Source organism: Hoplias malabaricus, chromosome 1 (assembly GCF_029633855.1).
Source record: "Hoplias malabaricus isolate fHopMal1 chromosome 1, fHopMal1.hap1, whole genome shotgun sequence".
NCBI classification, from domain to species: Eukaryota; Metazoa; Chordata; class Actinopteri; order Characiformes; family Erythrinidae; genus Hoplias; species Hoplias malabaricus.
The window spans coordinates 29090249-29113910 of NC_089800.1; the positions used below are offsets into that span (position 1 = coordinate 29090249).

Below are 23662 nucleotides of genomic sequence, written 5' to 3' on the forward strand. Positions count from 1 at the left end.
GGTTGGGATGAAGGTCTGTGGCATGAGAGAGGAGGGCTGTAAAGGAAGAGGCAGGATGCAGTGAAACCACGAGGGGAAGGGGATTAGGATAAAGGTCCACATCAGGAGAGAGGGTGTGCTGTAAAGGAAGATGCGGGGTGCGGAACAGATGCAAAGCAAAGGATTAGGACATGGCCTGTAACGGCACCCGGGAAGACGATGAGCTGGAAAGTCAGGGACTCTGAGTAGTGCAGCAGTAAGAAGTGGGGGATGAAGGTCCACTGAAGCACCTGGAAACAGAGCAAGAGTTAGAAGCTGTAGAGTGTGAGCAGCAAGGCAGCACAGAGGAGGGTCTGGTACGATAGTCCACAGCAGCATCTGAAAAGAGAGTATATACTGGAAGCCGGAGGTTGGGAGAAGCACATCAGCAGAGGAGTCAGGATGAGGGTCTGCAGCAGCACCTAAATAGAAAAATGAGAGTTGTAATGTTAGAGGCGGGGTATGGCGTGGCCGCAAATTAAAGAGGTTGGGATGAGCGTCCATGAAGTATGCAAGCTTCTGATGTAGAGGCTGGGAGAATGAGACGATCGGATGGGAGCGAATCTAGGGTGAGGAAGCTGTGCAACAAGGAAACTGCATAGAATGCTCAGAACGCCAGGCAGGAGGCAGGCCCGCAACAGCAACCTATAGAGGGGGTGTGAGCTGGAAAGTATGAGGCATAGAGCAGCAGCAGAGGAAGAGGGTGAAAAGAAAATGAATCAGCAATGAGGAAGCCATGCAGTGAGAAGAAAGCATCGAGTGCCCAGAGCGCTGGACAGGATATATATATATATATATATATATATATATATATATATATATATATATATTTATTAATATATATATATATATATATATATATATATATATATATATATATATATATATATATATTAAGCTTTAAAAATCATGTACAGCTTTACAATGATTAGTTGTTTTGATAAACCACATTTTTTTTCAGTATCATGTCGCTGTCAAAAATAAATGCAGTCCAACCTGTTAAACTGGTAATAAGAGACTCTTCTTCCGTGTACTGACCAACAGCAACATTTGTGAGCCACAAATAATTTAGTTCGGTTCTCATATAGAACATCATGGTTCTGATGGATACTAACATATTTGTTAAACGGGATTAAAGAAAGTCATACTGCTTCCAAGATGGACCTTAAGTGTGTAGAAAGTTGTGAAGGTAGAAGGTAAGTCCAAGGAATATCTTTTTGTCATGTTATTGCCCTTAGAGTTTGTATGTGTAATTTTTAAACATCATAAATGTATATAATTAAACTTAAACTATAAAATACACCATTACTGTTGGAGCAAAGAGAAACTAAATTTAAAAATCTTATTTTTTTATATAAGTGAATTTAATGTAATAAGTGAATTTAATAAGTGTAAACAGATTTTATGTTGTCACTATCCAGTGGAAACATGTATCAGCAAAAAAGTGACTTCACAGGAGAAGAAAAAACCTTCTTAACTTTCAATGGAAGTCAAAGTAAAAATAATATTCCAAGTAATTTTGGACCATTTCTATTGGTCTATCATCATTATATTTTCACTCAATGTGAAGCACAGATTGTACTTCTACATTGAGCACTTCTGTCAGTGGATGTAATGGGTAAGAAAAAAATAAATTGAGATTATGGCCATATATCAATCACCAGGTATTTTGTTTGTAGTGATCGGTCCTGGTGATGGTTGTCTAAGTCCAGAAATCAACACCAGTGTCCTATGTGCCAAGCCATGTGACTTATAAAAGCAAACACAAAATGCAAAACCTAATAATTCTAAATGGAGGCGTGCTTGCAGTTTACTTCTATAATGAGATGGATAGTTAAATTCAAACTGTAATATATACTTAGTGTTTAGTATATTCATATGTAGGTTAAGTAATCAAGAAATTAAATAATTTTTTTTTCATAATTTTATTATTTCATATTTCTCTGGTTTTATTCTCCATTTGTTGGTGTGCTGCTCTGTGATTAGAAACTTTAGATATAAATGTTTAGACCAAAATTACACAAAAACACAATAACGTTTCATGTGCTAAAAGAATCTTGTGTTCTAGGAAATAGCCTTTAGAGATATTTTTTTTTACTTTCATTAGTTTTTAAAGATCCGTATATATAACGTATTTTAAGTAACAGATTCTATTGTATATGCTTGAAATGTACATGCAAAACTCTGCATCTTGTTTAAGAAGTCACAGTTTTTAAAAAAACATCTGGTGAGGCTGGCCATTCAAAATAGACAGAACTTTCACAATCAATGGATTCACTGTAGTGTTAATGGCTACAATAACTTTGTATTTCTGAGCTGCCATAGAAAATTTATGAGCAATTTATTACAGTGAAAACATTTATTTGGTGTGATCTGTTCTAGCAAATGCAGTGCAGTTTGGAGAACTGTCTAAAATTCATATTTCTTTAGTCAGTAATACCATATGTATTTTTGTCACAACGTGTTTCTTTGGTTGAATGTAATTTTATCTCTATATGCAAAATGTGTATGTTTCATTTGTCAATAATGCAGTTTTCAATCAAAAAAAAAAAACAGTTCACCTGTACCTAGTGATGTGTCTCTAAAGAATGACCAGTCCATGCAAAGGGCAGTCCACCACAATGGAAAACCTGTGCCACCACCCAAAAGGTACAAATAAATATACATTTATTAACTCTTTAAGAATGGCTCGGTCTCAATGTTTTTGAAAAGACTTTGAAAAGCCAATAATTGACTAAAAAGCTGTTCACAGAATTCATATATACATGTACAAAATATATTTAGCCTGGCATGCTGAGTGTGACAAACCATTTTTAGTTATCAGTGATAGTTTGCAATGATACATTTTTAGTCACTTTTTTCATTCAAAGCACAGACAATGTGTACATTTATCATAGTCTTTAGCAGAATGGGCTCTGCACCCAGTGGTGCATCTATAAACAATGATATGTCAATGCAAATACCAATTAATTATTAAGAAGTATCTTTTTTGGTATCCCTCAGTCTAAATTCACTGAAACCTCATTTTTTTTACCTCATTATTTTTGGCCCCATATTTTAAATATACACCGTACTGATCTGCGCCAGGTTCCTGAAAATATCTAATTCATTTGAGCCCAGCACTGTGTCTCTAAGAAGTGACACATCCATGCAAATCCCAATCAGTTATAAAGAAAAACCTTTTCTGAGATTTTATTGAATATTGTTGTTATTATATACTCTATAACTATGGACTGAACCCTAATCCTACATTAGTGTTAAACTTTCTGGATTGTACTGGATTCACTGGATTTTAATTCTAATAATTAAAAAAATAGCAATGATAATATTTTCTTTCATGACAGAGTTGAAACAAATAGGTCCAGATCACCTGTGTCTAGTTTTGTGTCTTTGAAGAGTGACAGGTCCATGAAGATACCAATCAATTATAAAGGAGGACATTCATCACCAGAGAACAGGTAAGAATCAATAAAATTTAAACTTCCAATAGCTCTGAACCTAATTTTATGATCACCCTAATTGTATTCATGTCCATATCCTAATATAAATAAAATACATTTTAAAAATGTCACCAAAAATATCCAGCTCACCTGAACCCAGTGGTGTGTCTCTGAAGAGTTTCCTTAAATTTCAATCTATGGCTGGGCCTTCGGATCAATAACTTTTTTTTAAAATAAAACATCACATGATACATGTTTTGGTGCTCCCTGTGTCTCTGGAAATCTGGAAATTATAAAAACACTGATGAATCTATTTTGTGTGATACATGATGGCATTTTGTGACAATGTTTCTAGTTAAAGAGTGTACATTGATGTTCACTGCAGTAATATAGTAACAACAATCTAGCTTCTGAACTGAGAAGGTCTTGAAAAGTTAACTGGAACTTGAAATAATAAACCAGTTTTATGTTTTTTAAGTAACAGATTCTATTGTATATGCTTGAAATGTACATGCAAAACTCTGCATCTTGTTTAAGAAGTCACAGTTTTTAAAAAAACATCTGGTGAGGCTAGCCATTCAAAATAGACAGAACTTTCACAATCAATGGATTCACTGTAGTGTTAATGGCTACAATAACTTTGTATTTCTGAGCTGCCATAGAAAATTTACAAGCAATTTATTACAGTGAAAACATTTATTTGGTGTGATCTGTTCTAGCAAATGCAGTGCAGTTTGGAGAACTGTCTAAAATTCATATTTCTTTAGTCAGTAATACCATATGTATTTTTGTCACAACGTGTTCCTTTGGTTGAATGTAATTTTATCTCTATATGCAAAATGTGTATGTTTCATTTGTCAATAATGCAGTTTTCAATAAAAAAAAAAAAAAACAGTTCACCTGTACCTAGTGATGTGTCTCTGAAGAATGACCAGTCCATGCAAAGGCAAGTCCACCACAATGGAAAACCTGTGCCACCACCCAAAAGGTACAAATAAATATTCATTTATTAACTCTTTAAGAATGGCTCGGTCTCAATGTTTTTGAAAAGACTTTGAAAAGCCAATAATTGACTAAAAAGCTGTTCACAGAATTCATACATACATGTACAAAATATATTTAGCCTGGCATGCTGAGTGTGACAAACCATTTTTAGTTATCAGTGATAGTTTGCAATGATACATTTTTTAGTCACTTTTTTCATTCAAAGCACAGAAAATGTGTACATTTATCATAGTCTTTAGCAGAATGGGCTCTGCACCCAGTGGTGCATCTATAAACAATGATATGTCAATGCAAATACCAATTAATTATTAAGAAGTATCTTTTTGGTATCCCTCAGTCTAAATTCACTGAAACCTCATTTTTTTTTACCTCATTATTTTTGGCCCCATATTTTAAATATACACTGTACTGATCTGCGCCAGGTTCCTGAAAATATCTAATTCATTTGAGCCCAGCACTGTGTCTCTAAGAAGTGACACATCCATGCAAATCCCAATCAGTTATAAAGAAAAACCTTTTCTGAGATTTTATTGAATATTGTTGTTATTATATACTCTATAACTATGGACTGAACCCTAATCCTACATTAGTGTTAAACTTTCTGGATTGTACTGGATTCACTGGATTTTAATTCTAATAATTAAAAAAATAGTAATGATAATATTTTCTTTCATGACAGAGTTGAAACAAATAGGTCAAGTTTTCCTGTGTCTAGTTTTGTGTCTTTGAAGAGTGACAGGTCCATGAAGATACCAATCAATTATAAAGGAGGACATTCATCACCAGAGAACAGGTAAGAATCAATAAAATTTAAACTTCCAATAGCTCTGACCCTAATTTTATGATCACCCTAATTATATTCATGTCCATATCCTAATATAAATAAAATACATTTTAACACTAGAACTACCAGTATTTTCATATACCCCCTTTTTCTACCAGAGGCTGCCAAATGGCAGTGCTGGGGTAATTTGCAACCCATTAGGCCACCTTTTGTTATGTACATTAAGCCACTACTAGGTGCTAAAACGGGGGGATGGGTGATAGTGTGAACTGTGTTGACTGACAAAGCTCTGAGAGTCACAGCAGGCACAGACTTTCAGGAGTTTAGTTCAGGGCAACAGTCTCAACAAATAAAAAATATTTTGGTACTTTGGCAGTTTTCTCAGCTGCTGATAATTATTATTATAATCTTTCAAAAATATAATGAAATAATACTTGTTTATTTAGAATACACAAAATAAAGAATTATTTAAGCTTTTTAGTTTATATTTGTTGATCTAATGCAGTATTATTTGATATGAAACCTACAAAAACCTTGAGAAATATAAATAAAAAAATCAGTTAAGTAAAAATTGCTCAAAAATAGTATTTAAATTTAATTTGAGTCATATTTACTTGTCAAGCAAAACACTTTGCCAATGGGGTGAGATATTTTGACTTAAAACAAGAAAAAATGTCCTGATAATATTCTTTTACTTGGGTTTTAAAAAGTTTAAGTAAAAATGTCCTTTTTACAAGTAGCTGAGGGTTGTTTTTTGTATAAATTTATGTAAAAATATCTTTACCTATTGGCAGTTTTTCAAAAGACAAAAACTACTTAAAATAAGGTTACAACATATCAGAGCTATTTTGACTAATCAACATGCCACTTTTTGCACTGTGAAAACAATCCTACATTAGTACAAAGGAGGCAGTTTTTCAAAAGGCAAATTTACTTAAAATCTGAACTTTAGCTATTTTGACACTTAGCTATTTTGACTTTTGATTTCTCATCAGTGAGAAAACAATCCAAAATTAGTACAAAGGAGGCAGACTTGAGGTGTTTTGGAATTATAGTTCAAATAATGTCTTTGTGTGAGTTTTAGAATAAAGAGAAAGATGACAGCAGACACTGGAAAACTTGTTAATAAAGTGCATAAATTTTATATAATAAACTGCACCAAAGTAAATAGCCTATCTGGCTACATGCTGAGTGAAATAAAATAGAATAAACCTTTCTCACTATAGTACAATATTACAAATATACACGATGGAGGGAACTGAGATGGGTTCTATATTTATTTTAAAAATGTTGTTGTTGCAGCCATTAGATCGAACAATGCCAGTAGCAGGTAACAGTGAACAGGGACGGGTGTGGTGGGTGATAGCGTGAACGATGATGATAACGATTATGTATGTATCCACCTCCATGTGGATAAAAAGCCACGTCACCACACATTTCACTTACTCTGTTGACCAAGAAGCAAAGATGGCAAAGGTTTACAGTACAGAGCAGACTTTGGACATGACCCTCAACCATGTCAACCCCTGTGACTCCGAGGGAGAAGAAATTACTATTGATCAGAGCGGTGACTCTGAAATCTCTTCTGGTAAGATTTCCTAAATTTTTTATTTTTATTTGCTGGTTATAGCTTTTGTGATTTTGGAAGAGACACACTGCAAAAAGTACAATCTTGAAGTTAAAAGTCTTGAAGTTTTGACTTGTATTCTGACTTAAAACAAGAAAAAATGTCCTGATACGATTCTTTTACTTTGCGTTTTAAAAAGTTTAAGTAAAAATGTCTTTTTTACAACTAGCTGAGGGTTGTTTTTTTGTATAAATTTATTTAAAAATATCTTTACCTATTGGCAGTTTTTCAAAAGACAAAAACTACTTAAAATAAGGTTACAACATATCAGAGCTATTTTGACTAATCAATATGCCACTTTTTGCGCTGTGAAAACAATCCTACATTAGCACAAAGGAGGCATACTTCAGATGTTTTGGAATTATAATTCAAATGCCATGTTTGTGTCAATTTCACATTATTTGAACCTTTCACTAATCAATTCTCAAACATATGGTCCTGTAGATGAGGAGACTTCACCACCTCCAGGAAAGAGAAGTCGCATGGAGACACACGAGTGGCTGACAGAGACGGCAAAAGATGGCACAGTGTGGCATGAAGCACATAGTTTATATTTCTGTAAAGTTTACATTTCTATTTATGAATACTTTTGTTAACATATTGTTGCATGCTTATTTTATCTTTTATTACTTCCTTTATTATTATTTCATTGTACAGGGAAACCAAGCAAAATGTTTCTTTCCTGTTCATATACCAATAAAACTACCTTGAATCTAAATATCTGGTAATGTTGACTTTTTTGGTGGGTGGGGGTTCACCAACTTGCTGCAGAGAAGAGTGTGGAGTGCAGTAGAGTGTCTCCTTTCAAATGTAAAAGCCTCATTTACATAACACTGGAGGTGAGAAGAGCTGTTCACACCTGCCAAATGGCAGTTCTTTGGGATTTAAAGGTATAATTGCCAAATGGCAGCGGTTTGGTAGTTCTAGTGTTAAAAATGTCACCAAAAATATCCAGCTCACCTGAACCCAGTGGTGTGTCTCTAAAGAGTTTCCTTAAATTTCAATCTATGGCTGGGCCTTCGGATCAATAACTTTTTTTTTAAATAAAACATCACATGATACATGTTTTGGTGCTCCCTGTGTCTCTGGAAATCTGGAAATTATAAAAACACTGATGAATCTATTTTGTGTGATACATGATGGCATTTTGTGACAATGTTTCTAGTTAAAGAGTGTACATTGATGTTCACTGCAGTAATATAGTAACAACAATCTAGCTTCTGAACTGAGAAGGTCTTGAAAAGTTAACTGGAACTTGAAATAATAAACCAGTTTTATGTTTTTTAAGTAACAGATTCTATTGTATATGCTTGAAATGTACATGCAAAACTCTGCATCTTGTTTAAGAAGTCACAGTTTTTTAAAAAACATCTGGTGAGGCTAGCCATTCAAAATAGACAGAACTTTCACAATCAATGGATTCACTGTAGTGTTAATGGCTACAATAACTTTGTATTTCTGAGCTGCCATAGAAAATTTACAAGCAATTTATTACAGTGAAAACATTTATTTGGTGTGATCTGTTCTAGCAAATGCAGTGCAGTTTGGAGAACTGTCTAAAATTCATATTTCTTTAGTCAGTAATACCATATGTATTTTTGTCACAACATGTTTCTTTGGTTGAATGTAATTTTATCTCTATATGCAAAATGTGTGTGTTTCATTTGTCAATAATGCAGTTTTCAATAAAAAAAAACAGTTTACCTGTACCTAGTGATGTGTCTCTGAAGAATGACCAGTCTATGCAAAGGCCAGTCCACCACAATGGAAAACCTGTGCCACCACCCAAAAGGTACAAATAAATATACATTTATTAACTCTTTAAGAATGGCTCGGTCTCAATGTTTTTGAAAAGACTTTGAAAAGCCAATAATTGACTAAAAAGCTGTTCACAGAATTCATACATACATGTACAAAATATATTTAGCCTGGCATGCTGAGTGTGACAAACCATTTTTAGTTATCAGTGATAGTTTGCAATGGTACATTTTATAGTCACTTTTTTCATTCAAAGCACAGACAATGTGTACATTTATCATAGTCTTTAGCAGAATGGGCTCTGCACCCAGTGGTGCATCTATAAACAATGATATGTCAATGCAAATACCAATTAATTATTAAGAAGTATCTTTTTGGTATCCCTCAGTCTAAATTCACTGAAACCTCATTTTTTTTACCTCATTATTTTTGGCCCCATATTTTAAATATACACCGTACTGATCTGCGCCAGGTTCCTGAAAATATCTAATTCATTTGAGCCCAGCACTGTGTCTCTAAGAAGTGACACATCCATGCAAATCCCAATCAGTTATAAAGAAAAACCTTTTCTGAGATTTTATTGAATATTGTTGTTATTATATACTCTATAACTATGGACTGAACCCTAATCCTACATTAGTGTTAAACTTTCTGGATTGTACTGGATTCACTGGATTTTAATTCTAATAATTAAAAAATAGTAATGATAATATTTTCTTTCATGACAGAGTTGAAACAAATAGGTCCAGATCACCTGTGTTTGAAATAATAAACCAGTTTTATGTTTTTCAGTTCTTAAATTCTTAATATTTTCTCTGTATTTTTACTACAGTTTCCAGCTGAAAAGATCTAATACCTCTGTGCCCAGTGTTCTATCTCTGAAAAGTGATAGGTCAATGCAAATTCCAATAAATTATGAAGGAGAGCATTTTCCACCAACAGGAAGGTAAGGACACATTTCCCTAATAGTCTATTAGCCCTGAGAATCACATCTCATCTTAAGACTTACTTCATTCATTTTTATACCCAAATGTCAGAAGTCAAAAACGGAGGAAAAACAATATATAATTCACCTCAGAAGTGAAAACTGTGATTTATATGAATGTTTTCCTCTCTCTATGCAGCATAAAAGATCATTTCAAGACTTCTGGACCAGTATTGACCAAGCTAAATACAATCTTCAATGAAGATGTAAACTCTAGAGAAACACTGTGAGGATTACAACAAATATTTGCTTTGACCTATTATTTACTGATTTGCATATTTACACAAGAACATAAAAATAAAAGATTATTAAAACATCTCTAACAATTGATGTAATTAATATGGGAGTTTACGATATTTACAATTCCATTTCCAGAAATGTTGGGACACTGAGCACTGTGTCTTTTTCGGAAAAGGCATTGATAATTTCAGTAATACAAGGTCAACCCATATTCTGCATAAATTACAACAGCAGGGCTCCTTAGTAAAAGAATCTGGGTGCTAAACCAATCCAGATCTGCAACCGATGTTTATCATTTGGCACATTATGAATGGAAAACAGTACAATGGAGACCCTGAGTTATTAAGAAGCTGAAATCCTATAGCTATACCCTATGACTGGGGTAATATTTCACATTCAAAACTACAGTAAATTGTTTCCTCAGTTCCCAAGCATTTACAAAGTGTTGTAAAAGGAAGTAATGTAGCACAGTAGTAAACATGACCCTTTCCCATTATAAGGGTGGCTGGAATCAAATTCAAAATAATAATTTTATTTTTCAAAATACAAGAAACTTTAAATAAACTGTCAATTTCAACATTTAAAATAATGTATTTGAACCATTTTAAATTAACTATAGGGTTTAAATGATTTGCATATCATTGCACTTTTTTATTTCATTTTTTGGAACTGGGGTCTATAAAAAAAGTAAAAATAAAGTACTTTCAATATCCTTTATGAAATCAGTATTTAATTGCCTTATTTGGCTCTAGAACTAAAATATTACTTTTCTAAAATCCCATTTCATTTTACAGGCCTGACTTAAAGATCTTGAAGGTACATGAAGATAAATTAAGGTTCAGTCTTAAAGAGAGGTATCAGCACATATTTGAGGGAACAACACAGCATGAAAACCACGTACCTCTCAATAGGATCTACACTGATTTGTATATCACTGAAGGTATGAATTCAGCACTTCACTTTAATCATGAAGTGGGCCAGATTGAGACTTCACTGAAGATTGTAACAGTGGACACGCTAATCAAATGCAAAGACATATTTAATCCATTACCTGGACAAAGTAAACCAAGAACTGTGCTGACAAAGGGAGTGGCTGGTATTGGAAAAACTGTCACTGTGCAGAAATTCATTCTGGACTGGACTGAAGGTAAAGGAAATCAGGACATCCACTTGATATTTCCACTTCCATTCAGAGAGATGAACTTGATGAAGGACAAAACCTACAGCCTGAATGATCTTCTTCAGCATTTCTTCATGCAAGAAATTGTTGCAAGTTCATCTCAAATTACAAATCATTCAGTCTTCATTTTTGATGGTCTGGATGAGTGTCGCCTTCCGTTAGATTTTCAGAACAATGAGAATATCAGAGATGTGACAAAGGTGACCTCAGTAGATGTCCTGCTGACCAATCTCATCAAGGGGAATCTGCTTCCTTCTGCACAAATCTGGATAACCTCTCGACCAGCAGCATGTGGCCGTATCCCCGCAGAATGTGTTGATCGAGTAACAGAGGTACGAGGATTCAATGATCCACAAAAGGAAGAGTACTTTAGGAAAAGAATTAGTGACCAAAGCCTGGCCAATGGTATCATTACCCACCTGAAGTCACTGAGGAGTCTCTACATCATGTGTCACATTCCAGTCTTTTGTTGGATTGCAGCCACTGTTCTGGAGAGAATGGTGGTCGACTGTGGTTGGGAAAACATGCCAAGGAGTTTAACTCAGCTGTACACACACTTCTTGATCACACAGATCAATGCCAAAAAAGCAAAGTACTCTGACAACAAAGCTGTGGATCGGGAAATGATTTTCAAGCTTGGGAAGCTGGCCTTTGAGCAGCTTGAGAAAGGCAATCTGATCTTCTATGAGGAAGACCTGACAGAGTGTGGCATTGATATCAGAGAAGCCTCTGTGTACTCTGGAGTGTTCACACAGATCTTCAGAGATGAGTTTGGTTTGTTCCAGAGGAAAGTGTTCAGTTTTGTGCATCTGAGCATTCAGGAACATCTTGCAGCTTTATATGTGTTTTTGTCCTTCCACAACCACAACCAAAATGTGCTCAGTGCTCAACAGGCCAGTGATTCTGAAAAAACTGTAACAATGGAAAAGTTGCTCCAGACTGCAGTTGATAAAGCCTCTGAGAGTGAAAGTGGTCATCTGGATCTCTTCCTCCGTTTTCTCATGGGATTTTCATTGCCGTCTACTCAGAACCTTCTGAGAGACCTGCTGGTAGAGAAAAGCAGCAGGACTGTAGACACAACAAACATCATCAGCTACTTAAAAACCAAAATCAGAGATAATGTCTGTGCCCATTTGTCTGTCAAATACTTCCATTGTCTGAATGAGCTTAATGACAGCTCTCTCGTGAAAGAAATCGAAATCTTCTTGAGGGACCGAAACCAAAATGAGGAAAATCTCTCTCTTGAACTCTGGTCAGCTCTGGTATACATAATACTCACTTCGGATGAGAAGCTGGATGTGTTTGAACTTCGAAAATATGGCAAGTCAGACAAGGCTCTTCTCTGCTTGCTCGCAGTGATGAAGTTGTCTGTGAGGGCCAGGTAATAAACAAAAACTTTTAAATGATGTAAAAATTTAGCAGTTTTAGATATTTTTAATATATGAGTTATATACATTATTTTAGTCCATTCTAATCCCTTCTCCAGAAGCCTCATTGCAGTGGTCTTGTTAGTTGTTTGTCCAATTGTAGTGGAAATAGTATGCACATGTCATGGTGGCATAAATACTACATATCAGAGTTAATGATAATTAATTTTTATTTGATTAATAATTAATTATTTAATTTGTTTTGTTATGCTCCATGTTTGGGAGTCATTAAATAATATGTAGTGTCTTTACCTGTCCAATTTTAGCTCAGATAAGTAGGTCATCATGTTAGATGACTTTACATATTATATAGCAGAATTAGCTAGAATTAATTATTATGAATGATTTATGCTCATTGACCCGTTGTAGGTTCTTGGCTCTGAAATTGAATCTGGACTAGAAGGAATAATTCTGTACAAGAAAGACGCACACAAACAAATAACCAAGGATTGGTTTTATCACACAACTGGTTTATTAATTGTAATATCAAATAATGAATATTGATTATACATTCATATAATGAAATGGATTACAGCGATACATGGGGGAACAGGAAGATTAATATATGAGGGAATTTCTCTATTTTAATTGCCCTAAATTCTAGGAAGGCTATTGTTTATCCCAGCAAGCATTCAGCACCAACTTCCTGAGCAATGAAAGAAATGAAACCATGGACTTGGAGCATGTTGCTGATGTGCAGTGCTTTCTGGCTCGGCTTCCTGGAGAACTGCAGACACGGGTGTAGGCTGCAGCCTTGGGGGTTTCTTTTCTCCCCCTTTTCAGACACGGCGACCCCTCCCTCGGAGCTGGTGGCGTTCTGAGGTTCTCTGTGGGGATTCTCTGTCATCGCTGATCTGCCGCCTTGTGAGAGACACGTCCATGCAGTTCTCTCTTGGGCCTCATCTCAGAAGGTCATTCTGAGGGTGCATGTGGCCGCATGACCCTCCAAGACCCTGTGTCGTAAACTGTACTTAAAAGGGTCTATAGTGTCAGTTTTATGACTCTCTGACACAGACCTTCACCTTCAGGCACCAATTTGGAGCCAGTTCTTGCTGAAAACCTTATCTCAGCAGCATCAGACAGTGTTGCTGTCACACAGCTCCAGGGACCTGGAGGTTGTGGGTTCAATTCCTGCTCCAGGTGACCATCTGTGAGGAGTTTGTTGTGTTCTCTCCGTGTCCGTGTGGGTTTCCTCCGGGTGCTCCGGTATCCTCCCACAGTCCAAAAACAAATGATGGTAGGTGGATTGGCAACTCAAAAGTGTCCATAGGTGTGAGTGAATGTGTGAGTGTGTGTGTATTGCTCTGTGAAGGGTTTCCTCTGGGTGTTCCAGTTTCCTCCCATGGTCTCAAAACACACGCTGGTAGGTGATTGGCATCTCAAATAAGTGTACATAGGTGTGAGTTTGCGAGTGAGTGTGTGTGTGTGTCCGTAGGTGTGAGTGTGTGAGTGAATGTGTGTGTGTGTCTGTGTTGCCCTGTAAAGAACTGGCGCCCCCTCCAGGGTGTATTCCCGCCTTGCGCCCAATGATTCCAGGTAGGCTCTGGACCCACCGCGACCCTGAACTGGATAAGCGGTTACAGATAATGAATGAATAAATAAATTACAAGTAAGACATTGACCGTGTATTTGTACAGTTTGTAAGAAAACATTTAATGAAACTGCATGATGTGGAGAAAAACATTTTATTTTCTAATATAAATTGCTACAATAAATAACAATTTTGCATGGTTCTCATACAACAGTATTGTATAATGTCTGGCAGTTGCACACATTTGCCCACACCTATACACTGCAAAGTGGTTTAATAACACATGTCGATTGGTAATATTCCTCCTAGTGTTCTAGTTACACCACTGATTTAGAGATGATATACCTCACTGGTGGCAGCCAAGCATATTTTAGACCATTATAAGAGGTTAAGTTCTTGTTAACTGCAAATTTATTATTGATTTTAGAATTCAGTTTTGTTTGCTTGTGTGTAAAAACACTATCAAAATGGTTCTGGAGGCAGCAATATTATCAGCACATGGGGAAAAATGTAATTGTTTAGCACACATTAGGGGAAATTTTGAAACCCATGCCATAAACGGGTAAATTTGTCTTCTCAATATAATTGGTGCTTTTTTAAACTAATATTTGTTTTAAAATAAAGTTTTCTGCCCCCCCAAATTTTTTTTTCCTCAGGTACCTAAACATTTGTACAGTAATATATATATATACTGTTATCCCATTTTTTTGGCTCTTCAGGCTATAAATTGATATAATATTTAATATTGCATTTGTAATATATATTTAATTTAACCTTGCAGGCTTAACAACTGTAGGATCACAGTGAGAAGTTGTGCAGCACTAGCTCTATCTCTCCCAAACATGCAGATCACTGAAGAACTGGATCTCAGTCACAATAACATAAAAGACATTGGAGTGAATTTGCTTTGTACTGGAATTCCAGCTGAAAATATGGACACCATGCAGTACGTTGTTAATTTCATTCAGTCAAAACTAGATCATTTAAATTAAATTTATAAAATTTGTATTTTTAAAACACATATAAATATAATTTACCCAGTGTTGCTTCTGTTGCCTTGAGCTCAAAAGGTAAAATTGTTTTTTCCCTCTCTTTAAAGAATGAATTTTACTGGACCTGAAAAGAGAAGTTTTCTTTCTTCAGTTCTGAGAGAAGAACAGACATTCCCAATGAATAAAGTTGATGAAAAGCTTATGAGCATCTTAAAGTTTTCAACTATGAAATATAATTTAAAGGAATTCCTTGGACTAAGAGGAACTCATTGTAGCCTAAAGATATTACGGTAAGTAAAAAGGCTTGATTGTGCTTTAAAATTCAATGAACACTGAGGCAAATGATGATTAAATTGTAAAACTGGACCTAAAATCAGATATATGCATTGATGTCTTTTTATCCTGAACATTTACATGTCTCTGGTCTCTGCAGGCTGAGCAACTGTGGTCTTACAAGTTTGGGCTGTAACTTTCTTGCATTAGTCCTGAGTTCAGACTCTTCAAACTTGAAGGAACTTGAACTGAGCCAAAACGATATAGGAGATACAGGAATGGAGGTGCTTTGTGAGGCTTTAAAGGAACCTTCATGTAACCTGGAAACACTAAAGTGAGTTACAATGAAGGCAGGTAATAGGTCATAATATATAATCTGAAAATTACAATAATTTAAGGAGTTCTTCAGAGTGGTTTGTTTTATTTATTGTATTAGTTTATAAAATCAAGACATTTAATAACCAGTGAAACTTTACATCTTTGAGTTTTTATATATATTTTGCTAGTACGGACCACGCCCGTAGAGGCTGAAATGGGGAGGCGAACTCAGAAGTCTTTTGGGGAAGAGTTCAGGGCGGCTTATGAATGAGTATGAGGCTGGACCCCCAAAAATTTACAGGAATGCTGGTCATTAAGTGCTACAGTATGGATAGGTTAAGGTACTCTGGTCAAGGGTTTGATTGGTGTCCTGATTGTGTTTAGGTGAATGAAGGGGTTAGTGAGTCTTTGAATGAACTACCATTAATAAACTGGTGTATGACTGAGTGTCATGTGAGACGGTAGAGAAATAGCATGAGTAAGTTAAATGTCCTATATTGATTATGATAACGGAAATTCTAGTGTGACTGGTAATTCAAGTATTCAGATGCCGCAGTGGTAAAGGGGTGATGATTGCGAAAAGTTATATAGAGTCAGAGTTGGTCTTAAGATGGACAAGATCATCACATTGGCAGAAATCAAATTGATCAACTAATAATAGAATTTTAATGTATCACCAGCTAAATGTCATTAAGCTACGGTGTAACAATAATAGTGACATTTATCTGGGGCCACCATGCACTGGACAGAGTGTTGCTAAGTCCAATTTCTACTTCAGTGTAATTGATGGTGATTGGGTAATAGTGAGGGGTCTGAGGCTGGCAACAATAGATGGAAAGTGGATTAGTAGCAGCCTAATCAAGTCAAGTACTACAGAGGGGCAGTGTTAATAAAGCAAGATATTCTTTGTTGGCATGTGTGCCCTGGTGGTGCCTTTCCAATGGCATCGAGGGAATCGAGAACGGAATAGTGATCTACAGGGATGACAGATGAGGCCAGTTAAGAAGCCCAAAAAGGTTAGCACAGCAGGAAAGGCAAGATAGAGAGAAGGCATTTTGTCACACAGGAGAAAACTCTGAAAGAGAAAAATCCAAAAGGTGGCAATGTAGAAAGTTGACTACAAGATAACAAAGATGCCTAGAGGTTGTTGAAAAAACAGGTGCCAGAGGTGGCGTCAAGTGCCTGAGTGCTGGTCCAAGGTAACCTAGGGAGAGAGCATAATCTGGAACTTAGGGGCTAGATAGCAGCATGGTTGTGAAGACAAGAGGACAGGTTGAAGGTCCACAGAGCCTGGAGGAATCAGTGCGAACCGTACCATAGGAGGCAGGGTGAGGTGCTGTTGCTAGCGAGAAATGAAAGAGTAAGGTCCTCGCTGGCACCAGCTGGAAAGTTAGAAGCTGAGAGCGACAAGGCTGCATGTGAGAGGGTGAATTGAATTTGAGGTGGCGTCAAGGGCCTGAGTGCTGCGTAGGGGGGCTGGTCCAAGGCCACGCCTGAGAAGAGAGCATAAGCTGGAACTTAGGGGCTCGGAGCGGCATGATCGCAAAGAGGAGAGGTCAGGTTGAAAGCCGGCAGCTGCTGGAAGAATTAGTATGAACAGTACCAGAAGAGGCAGTGCGAGGTGCAGTCGCTAGGAGAAGCTTAGCTGCAAGCAGAAGCAGAAGGTAAGATCCAGCAGGAGAGAGTGCAAGCCGTACAGTGAACGCAGGGCGCCGTTTGTTTGTGAGGGGAAGGCATAGGGATGAGCATCCACAGCAGTTTCTGAGGAGAGAGTGCAAGCTGAGAAGTTGGACGAAGGTCTGTGGCATGAGATAGGAGGGCTGTAAAGAAAGAGGCAGGATGCAGCGAAACCACGAGGGGAAGGGGATTAGGATGAAGGTCCACATCAGGAGAGAGGGTGTGCTGTAAAGGAAGAGGCGGGGTGCGGGACCGCCGCAAAGTAGAGGATTAGGACATGGCCTGTAACGGCACCCAGGAAGATGATGACCTGGAATGTCAGAGACTCGAAGTAGTGCAGCAGCAAGAAGTGGGGAATGAAGGTCCACCGAAGCACCTGAAAACAGAGCAGGAGCTAGAAGCTGTAGAGTGTGAGCAGCAAGGCAGCACAGAGGAGGGTCCGGTACGATAGTCCACAGCAGCATCTGAAAAGAGAGTATAAACTGGAAGCCAGAGGGTGGGAGAAGCACATCAGCAGAGGAGTCAGGATGAGGGTCTGCAGCAGCACCTAAATAGAAAAATGAGAATTGTAATGTTAGAGGCAGGGTATGGTGTGGCCGCAAATTGAAGAGGTTTGGATGAGCATCCATGAAGTATGCAAGCTGCTGATGTAGAGGCTGGGAGAATGAGATGATCGGATGGGAGCGAATCTAGGGTGAGGAAGCTGTGCAGCAAGGAAGCTGCATAGAATGCCCAGAACGCCAGGCAGGAAGCAACCTGTAGAGGGGGTGTGAGCTGGAAAGTATGAGGCATAGAGCAGCAGCAGGGGAAGAGAGTGGAAAGAAAATGAATCAGCAATGAGGAAGCCGTGCAGTGAGAAGAAAGCATCGAGTGCCCAGAGCGCTGGACAGGAGACAGGCCGCACCTATAGGCTGGAAGGTCTGAGGCATGCATCTGCGGCTGAAATGGGGGAAGAGGTGGGATGATGAAGGGAGGGGTGGGATGATGCATAGAGTAGATCATAGAATAGACCGCGCCGAGTGCCCAGAGCGCTGGATGGGAGACAGGTTGCCACGCCACCTATAGAGGGGTGTGGGCTAGAAGGTCTGAGGCATGCGTAGAGTAGACCTATGAAGAGTAGACCACGTCGAGTGGTCAGAGCGCTGGACAGGAGACAGGCCCGCCGCAGCACTTATAGAGGGGTACGAGCTAGAAGGTCTGAGGCAGGCAGCTGCGGCTGCAACGGGGAAGAGGTGGGATGATGAAGGAAGGGGAGGGATGAAAAGGGGAGGGGTGGGATGATGCATAGAGACAGATGTAGAGGAAGAGAAAGGGAGGGGTGGGATGATGCGTAGAGACAGATGTAGAGAAAAAAAAGGGGAGGGGTGGGATGATAAAGGGAGGGGTGGGATGATGCATAGAGACAGATGTAGAGGAAGAAAAAGGGGAGGGGTGGGATGATGCGTAGAGACAGATGTAGAGGAAGAAAAAGGGGGAGGGGTGGGATGATAAAGGGAGGGGTGGGATGATGCGTAGAGAGGATAAGAGAGAATGCAATGAACTCGGGGGGCTGTGTCTAAATGGGTGCAATGCTGTCAATCAAAGTAGTGTTCAAGAGGAGCCGATTTGGAATGGAGGCTTAAACATGCTGCCTGCTTTGCTTTTTTTTTTTCCCCCAACATTTCAGATAGGACCAGCTTGGCAAGCAGTGTAGGTAAACTACTGCATTGGAGATGTGCATAAATATTGTAGATTCTAAGCCATTATCCAATTCCGCTCAGAAAATTATATTATTATCAAAACAACCCTCTAAGGCACCGACCTGTGAGACAGCAAAGATTATAAGACATTGAGGCTAATGTCTCCAGTTTAGACACAACCAGAAAGGGTAACGGGAAGACAAAGGATACTCCAGCAGGGGGCGTCAAGTCGGAGATAGAAGGTTGTGACATCATCGCATTGCTGAGCAGGGGATCCTTACACCGGCATATGGGTTTCTCTCTTTAGCTGAGTGAGCGACGCTAATGTTTCAGAGCACGTTGCTGGAATGCTGAGGCTGTTCTGCCGGAGAGGAGGAAATGGGAGTCTCAAGGCGCTGTAGAGCTCGTAGCTGTGGAGCCACAGCCGTGACGATGGTAGATTCGCGTTCCCCAAAACATGAGGCAGTCCCATAGCAGCGTAGCCGGAGATGAAGATAAGATGAGGCTCGAAGCCTTGCGCCAGCGTCGGAGGGAGATGTGGGGGGTCACTCGGGAGGCCGAATGCAGCGGGAGGAGAAGCAGGAGAACAGAGCACCGATCCAGAGCGCTAAGACAGCAGAGCATAGAACAGTTGAAGTGGTTGCAGGCGTGACAATGGCCATACGTAACTTCAGATACTGGGCAGTCCCATAGCTGTTTAGCCGGAACGAGTTTAAAACAGGAGGCTCAGTGGGCTTGATAAAGGCCGAACACGGCTCCGAATATGGGGATCAGCAGGAATGACCCAGCGCTTAGGTGCGTGCTGACGTCGTGAAGCAGTCGAGTCGAGATCCGTCTCCTGAACTAAATGAGGCGAGTTTGTCTGACGTGGAAATGACGTGAATTTGCAGGGTATATATAGAGCTGAGAGGAGGAGTTCGGGTGTGGTCCTACTCCCAAAATTATGTTATTCGCATAACTTCACTTAGAGTAGTAAATTGGTAATAAATCTGAAAAAAAAGTTTGATTTGGTAACTATTTCACTCTGTGGCCTGCATTTACATGGCCATATGAGTATATTTTATAAAGAGTGTAATAACCATGAACAGTTCAGTCTGACTTCTATGACCAACAATGTAAAAACTCTAAACAGGAAACTTTTACATTACTTCAAAAACTCCTTAACAAATAAGTTATGAATAACTTTTGAAGTTTATAATTTAATCATATTCTAATTATTACAAATAGCATGGAAGCCATGTTTTGTAATCATCTAACTTTTAATTTCACCAGGCAAGTAATTAAGTAATAGCTGTACATAAATACAAATATAGATTATAACATATCTGTTTATCTGTATACAGCCAAAACAATCTCTGTACCTGTTAAAAAAAACGAAAAAAAAACTGGCCCACATATACATTTAACATATGTAATGCTATATAAATATAACATATTATTATTATTATTATTTTATTATTTTTCAGGATGAATAACTGTAAAGTAACAGAGCAAGGCTGCTCAGCTCTGGCTTCAGTACTACAAGTAAATTCAGACTTGAAAACGGTCTCACTGAATAACAATGACTTACAAGATTCAGGAGTGAAGCTGCTTGCTGCTGGACTGGAGAATATTCAGTGTACACTTGATACACTGGCGTAAGGATGTTACATGATTATTTATTATGCTGACATAAAATAATAATTTTTTTAACACAGAATATAAAAGGAAAAAAATATGTCTCTTTTTGTAGACTATCCAATTGCAACATCACATTAGAAGGCTTTACATCACTAGTGTCAGCCATGAGGACAAATCCTTCTTACCTGAGAGTTCTGGACTTGAGCATAAACAGTCCAGGGCATTTAGGACTAAAGCTGCTCTTTGGTGCTCTGAAGAATCCTCAAATCAAGCTGGAGACACTGAAGTGAGTATAGTTAACATTTGCATGTGTTAGTGTGTGCGGATGTGTTTTCATGATCTTCATAATCTTCAGGCTAAACAACTGTGGTATCACTGGGGAAAGCTGTGCAGCTCTGGCCTCAGCTCTTAACTCTGAGTCTTCAGGTTTGAGAGAGTTGGACCTGAGTATTAATGATCTCCAGGATGCAGGAGTCAAGCTGCTTTCTGTTGGACTTAGAAGCCCACACTGCAAAATACAAAAACTTACGTAAGTTCATTTCATTTTCAGCATATACTCTGCTAACAGTTAAGATACAGAGGATTAAATTACCAGTGGACCAATGGTAATTTATAGGTTTGTTCCTGTCTATATATAAAATTAAATATTTTTTTCCAAATAGTTTCACACTCCTTATTTCTAAATAAACACATTTTACATTTTAAACCAAGTCTGCATTGTAACTGCACTTAACTAATGTCTCATTTAATTACTTCATGAAACACTGTACAAGATGCTGCATAGGAACTTGACATAATTCTACACTGTGCAATCTTCTATGTGTTTGTGTCAGATTCTACATTAAAGGATTTTAAGCAATAAATAATTGTTGAGTGAAAGTCATAGTGGATCTGACAGAGCCTGAAGATAACACAGGTTGTTTTTGGTTGCACAGGCACCAATTCTGCTGTGATGGCACATCATATTTCACAACCAATGGCCACCTCTCTATTGTATGAACAATAATCTAGTCTATGATAAAAATGTTGGCTATGATGCACATTATTATGAATTTCACAGTGTATACCAAGGCACACAACTGTAATATACAATGAACGATTTCATCTATTTTATTGTGGGTACTTAATAAAATATGGTAACTTGAAAGCTGAAAGTGGTGAATAATGACACATTTTACATTTTTCTAGGCTGTACAAATGCGGTATTTCAAAACAAGGGTATGCTGCTCTATCCAAAGCCCTGCAATCAGTCCCCTCATCTCTGAATGACTGCTGTGTACAGGATGAAGAGCTCAGAGACTCCAGAGAGTAACTTCAGTCTGGCACAAACAGACTTAATCAGCAAACTGACTTAGTAACAAAAGAAATTGACAATCATTTTCTAGAGAATTTTTAAATTTATACTCTCTGAAAAAAGGTACAGTAGAGGTGCATTATTGTCACTAAAGGTACAAACAATATAATATACCTTTAAAGCTACAGCAGTGATGGTAAAGTCCGGTTGTGTTCCCTAAAGATACATTACATTATCTTCTCCAAATGTAGAGGGGGATATCTGTAATCTTTCATTTTAGATTAGTGTAAAAAAACAACAACATTATATACATCCTGGAGATAAAAAGGAGTGTATGACATCAACACAATTTAAAATTCTACAATTACTGTTACTGTTAAAATTACAATTACTGAATATGGTACAATTATGTTCCCTCACTAAACGTATGAATATGTAGAGTAGAAACGCTAATAACTACTTAGTTGAAGTTGAATTCAAATTCTAAAGCTGAAAAAAGAAACATTGAAAAAAGAGCATATATATATATATATATATATATATATATATATATATATATATATATATATATATATATATATTTGAAAATGCTCATCCCTGTTTTATTTAAGCATGTAAATGTAAATGCAAACTGTTTCTATTCATTACTAATGTAAATAAAAATACAAAAAAAGAAAAAGAATAGTCTTCTAAGGATTTCTTTCTTTATAGTAAGGTGAACGAACAAAATCCACACCTGTGTTCCAGCTTATGTAATCATTTTCATCAAGTGTATATTTATTTTTATATTCCATACCAAACCAAAATAAATGAAAACAAACCTGTTTTTAAGACTGTAATTAAATTCATGGATCATTTTTTTAAATATTACTTGTCTAGAATTGTCTAGAAGTTCCTACTAAATATTTATAAAGATCTTTGTGTGAAATCTGCATGTTTTCATTGAAGACAAAATTAAATCCTTAATATTATAAAACACATAAAGTAGAAGGGCGGCAAGGTGGCACAGCAGGTGGTGTCGCAATCACACAGCTCCAGGGACCTGTAGATTGTTGGTTCAAGTCCCGCTCCGGGTGACTTGGATTTCCTCCCACGGTCCAATAAATACATGTTGGTAGGTGGATTGACAACTCAAAAGTGTCCTTAGTTGTGAGTGTGTGAGTGCATGTGTCATCCTGTGAAGGACTGGCACCCCCTCCAGGGTGTGTTCAAGCCTTGCGCCCAGTGATTCCGGGTAGGCTCTTGACCCTGATCTGGATAATTGATTACAGACAATGAAGGAATTAATGACATAATGTAGATTATGCCTAATTATAAAAATAATAATTGTAATGAATTATTTTTTCTTTATTAAAAAGCTGTGTCCTTATAATACTGATGTAGGATCATCACTGTTATATTTATCTGATTAGATACAGCAGATCTGCTGTACTCGAACCTGGTTAATCCAAGATGTCTTTTTTGGTCAGAAAGAGCATTAAAGACATGGCACTTGCAGAATACAGTTATGTCAAACAAGTATCATCAAACATTCGACAACCCATACAGATGACCAGAGACAACAGACAAACCTATATGAATAACAAAATATAGATGGAGAGGAAATTAATTAAAGGTATATTCTGGATAATGGCATTGTTTCTATACTGTTAGCTGTTTTATTAACATAAGTAGTGGAACACCATTCATCCATAGCATTTCAGACATAAAAGAAAATAGATGACAGATCAAAAGTTTAAACTGAGTAAATGTAACATTTTAAAGGAATAATATGTTGGTTCAAAATTTCACAGTGTCCAGATACCAGAATGGTT

At 37.4% G+C, this 23662-nt stretch overlaps 1 protein-coding gene across 3 annotated transcripts; it reads left to right on the forward strand.

Annotated features, from left to right (window-relative positions):
• The first annotated feature begins 1082 nt into the window (after window positions 1–1082).
• On the forward strand, window positions 1083–22361 carry LOC136687187 (NACHT, LRR and PYD domains-containing protein 3-like). 3 transcript variants are annotated; one of them, XM_066661485.1, is made up of 16 exons: window positions 1083–1214; window positions 2575–2667; window positions 3363–3476; window positions 4354–4446; window positions 5143–5256; window positions 8574–8666; window positions 9465–9578; window positions 9757–9843; window positions 10652–12418; window positions 14777–14941; window positions 15095–15277; window positions 15421–15594; window positions 20401–20571; window positions 20667–20840; window positions 20910–21083; window positions 21743–22361. In XM_066661485.1, exons 1-16 carry the CDS (start codon window positions 1177–1179, stop codon window positions 21864–21866), a joined length of 3678 nt encoding a protein of 1225 aa, XP_066517582.1. In that variant the 5' UTR covers window positions 1083–1176; the 3' UTR covers window positions 21867–22361. The 3 variants fall into 3 exon arrangements, with proteins under 3 accessions (XP_066517582.1, XP_066517596.1, XP_066517588.1); XM_066661491.1 differs by lacking the exon at window positions 1083–1214 and having other exon boundaries at window positions 2589–2667; window positions 3415–3476; XM_066661499.1 differs by lacking the exons at window positions 2575–2667; window positions 3363–3476.
• The last annotated feature ends 1301 nt before the right edge of the window (window positions 22362–23662 follow it).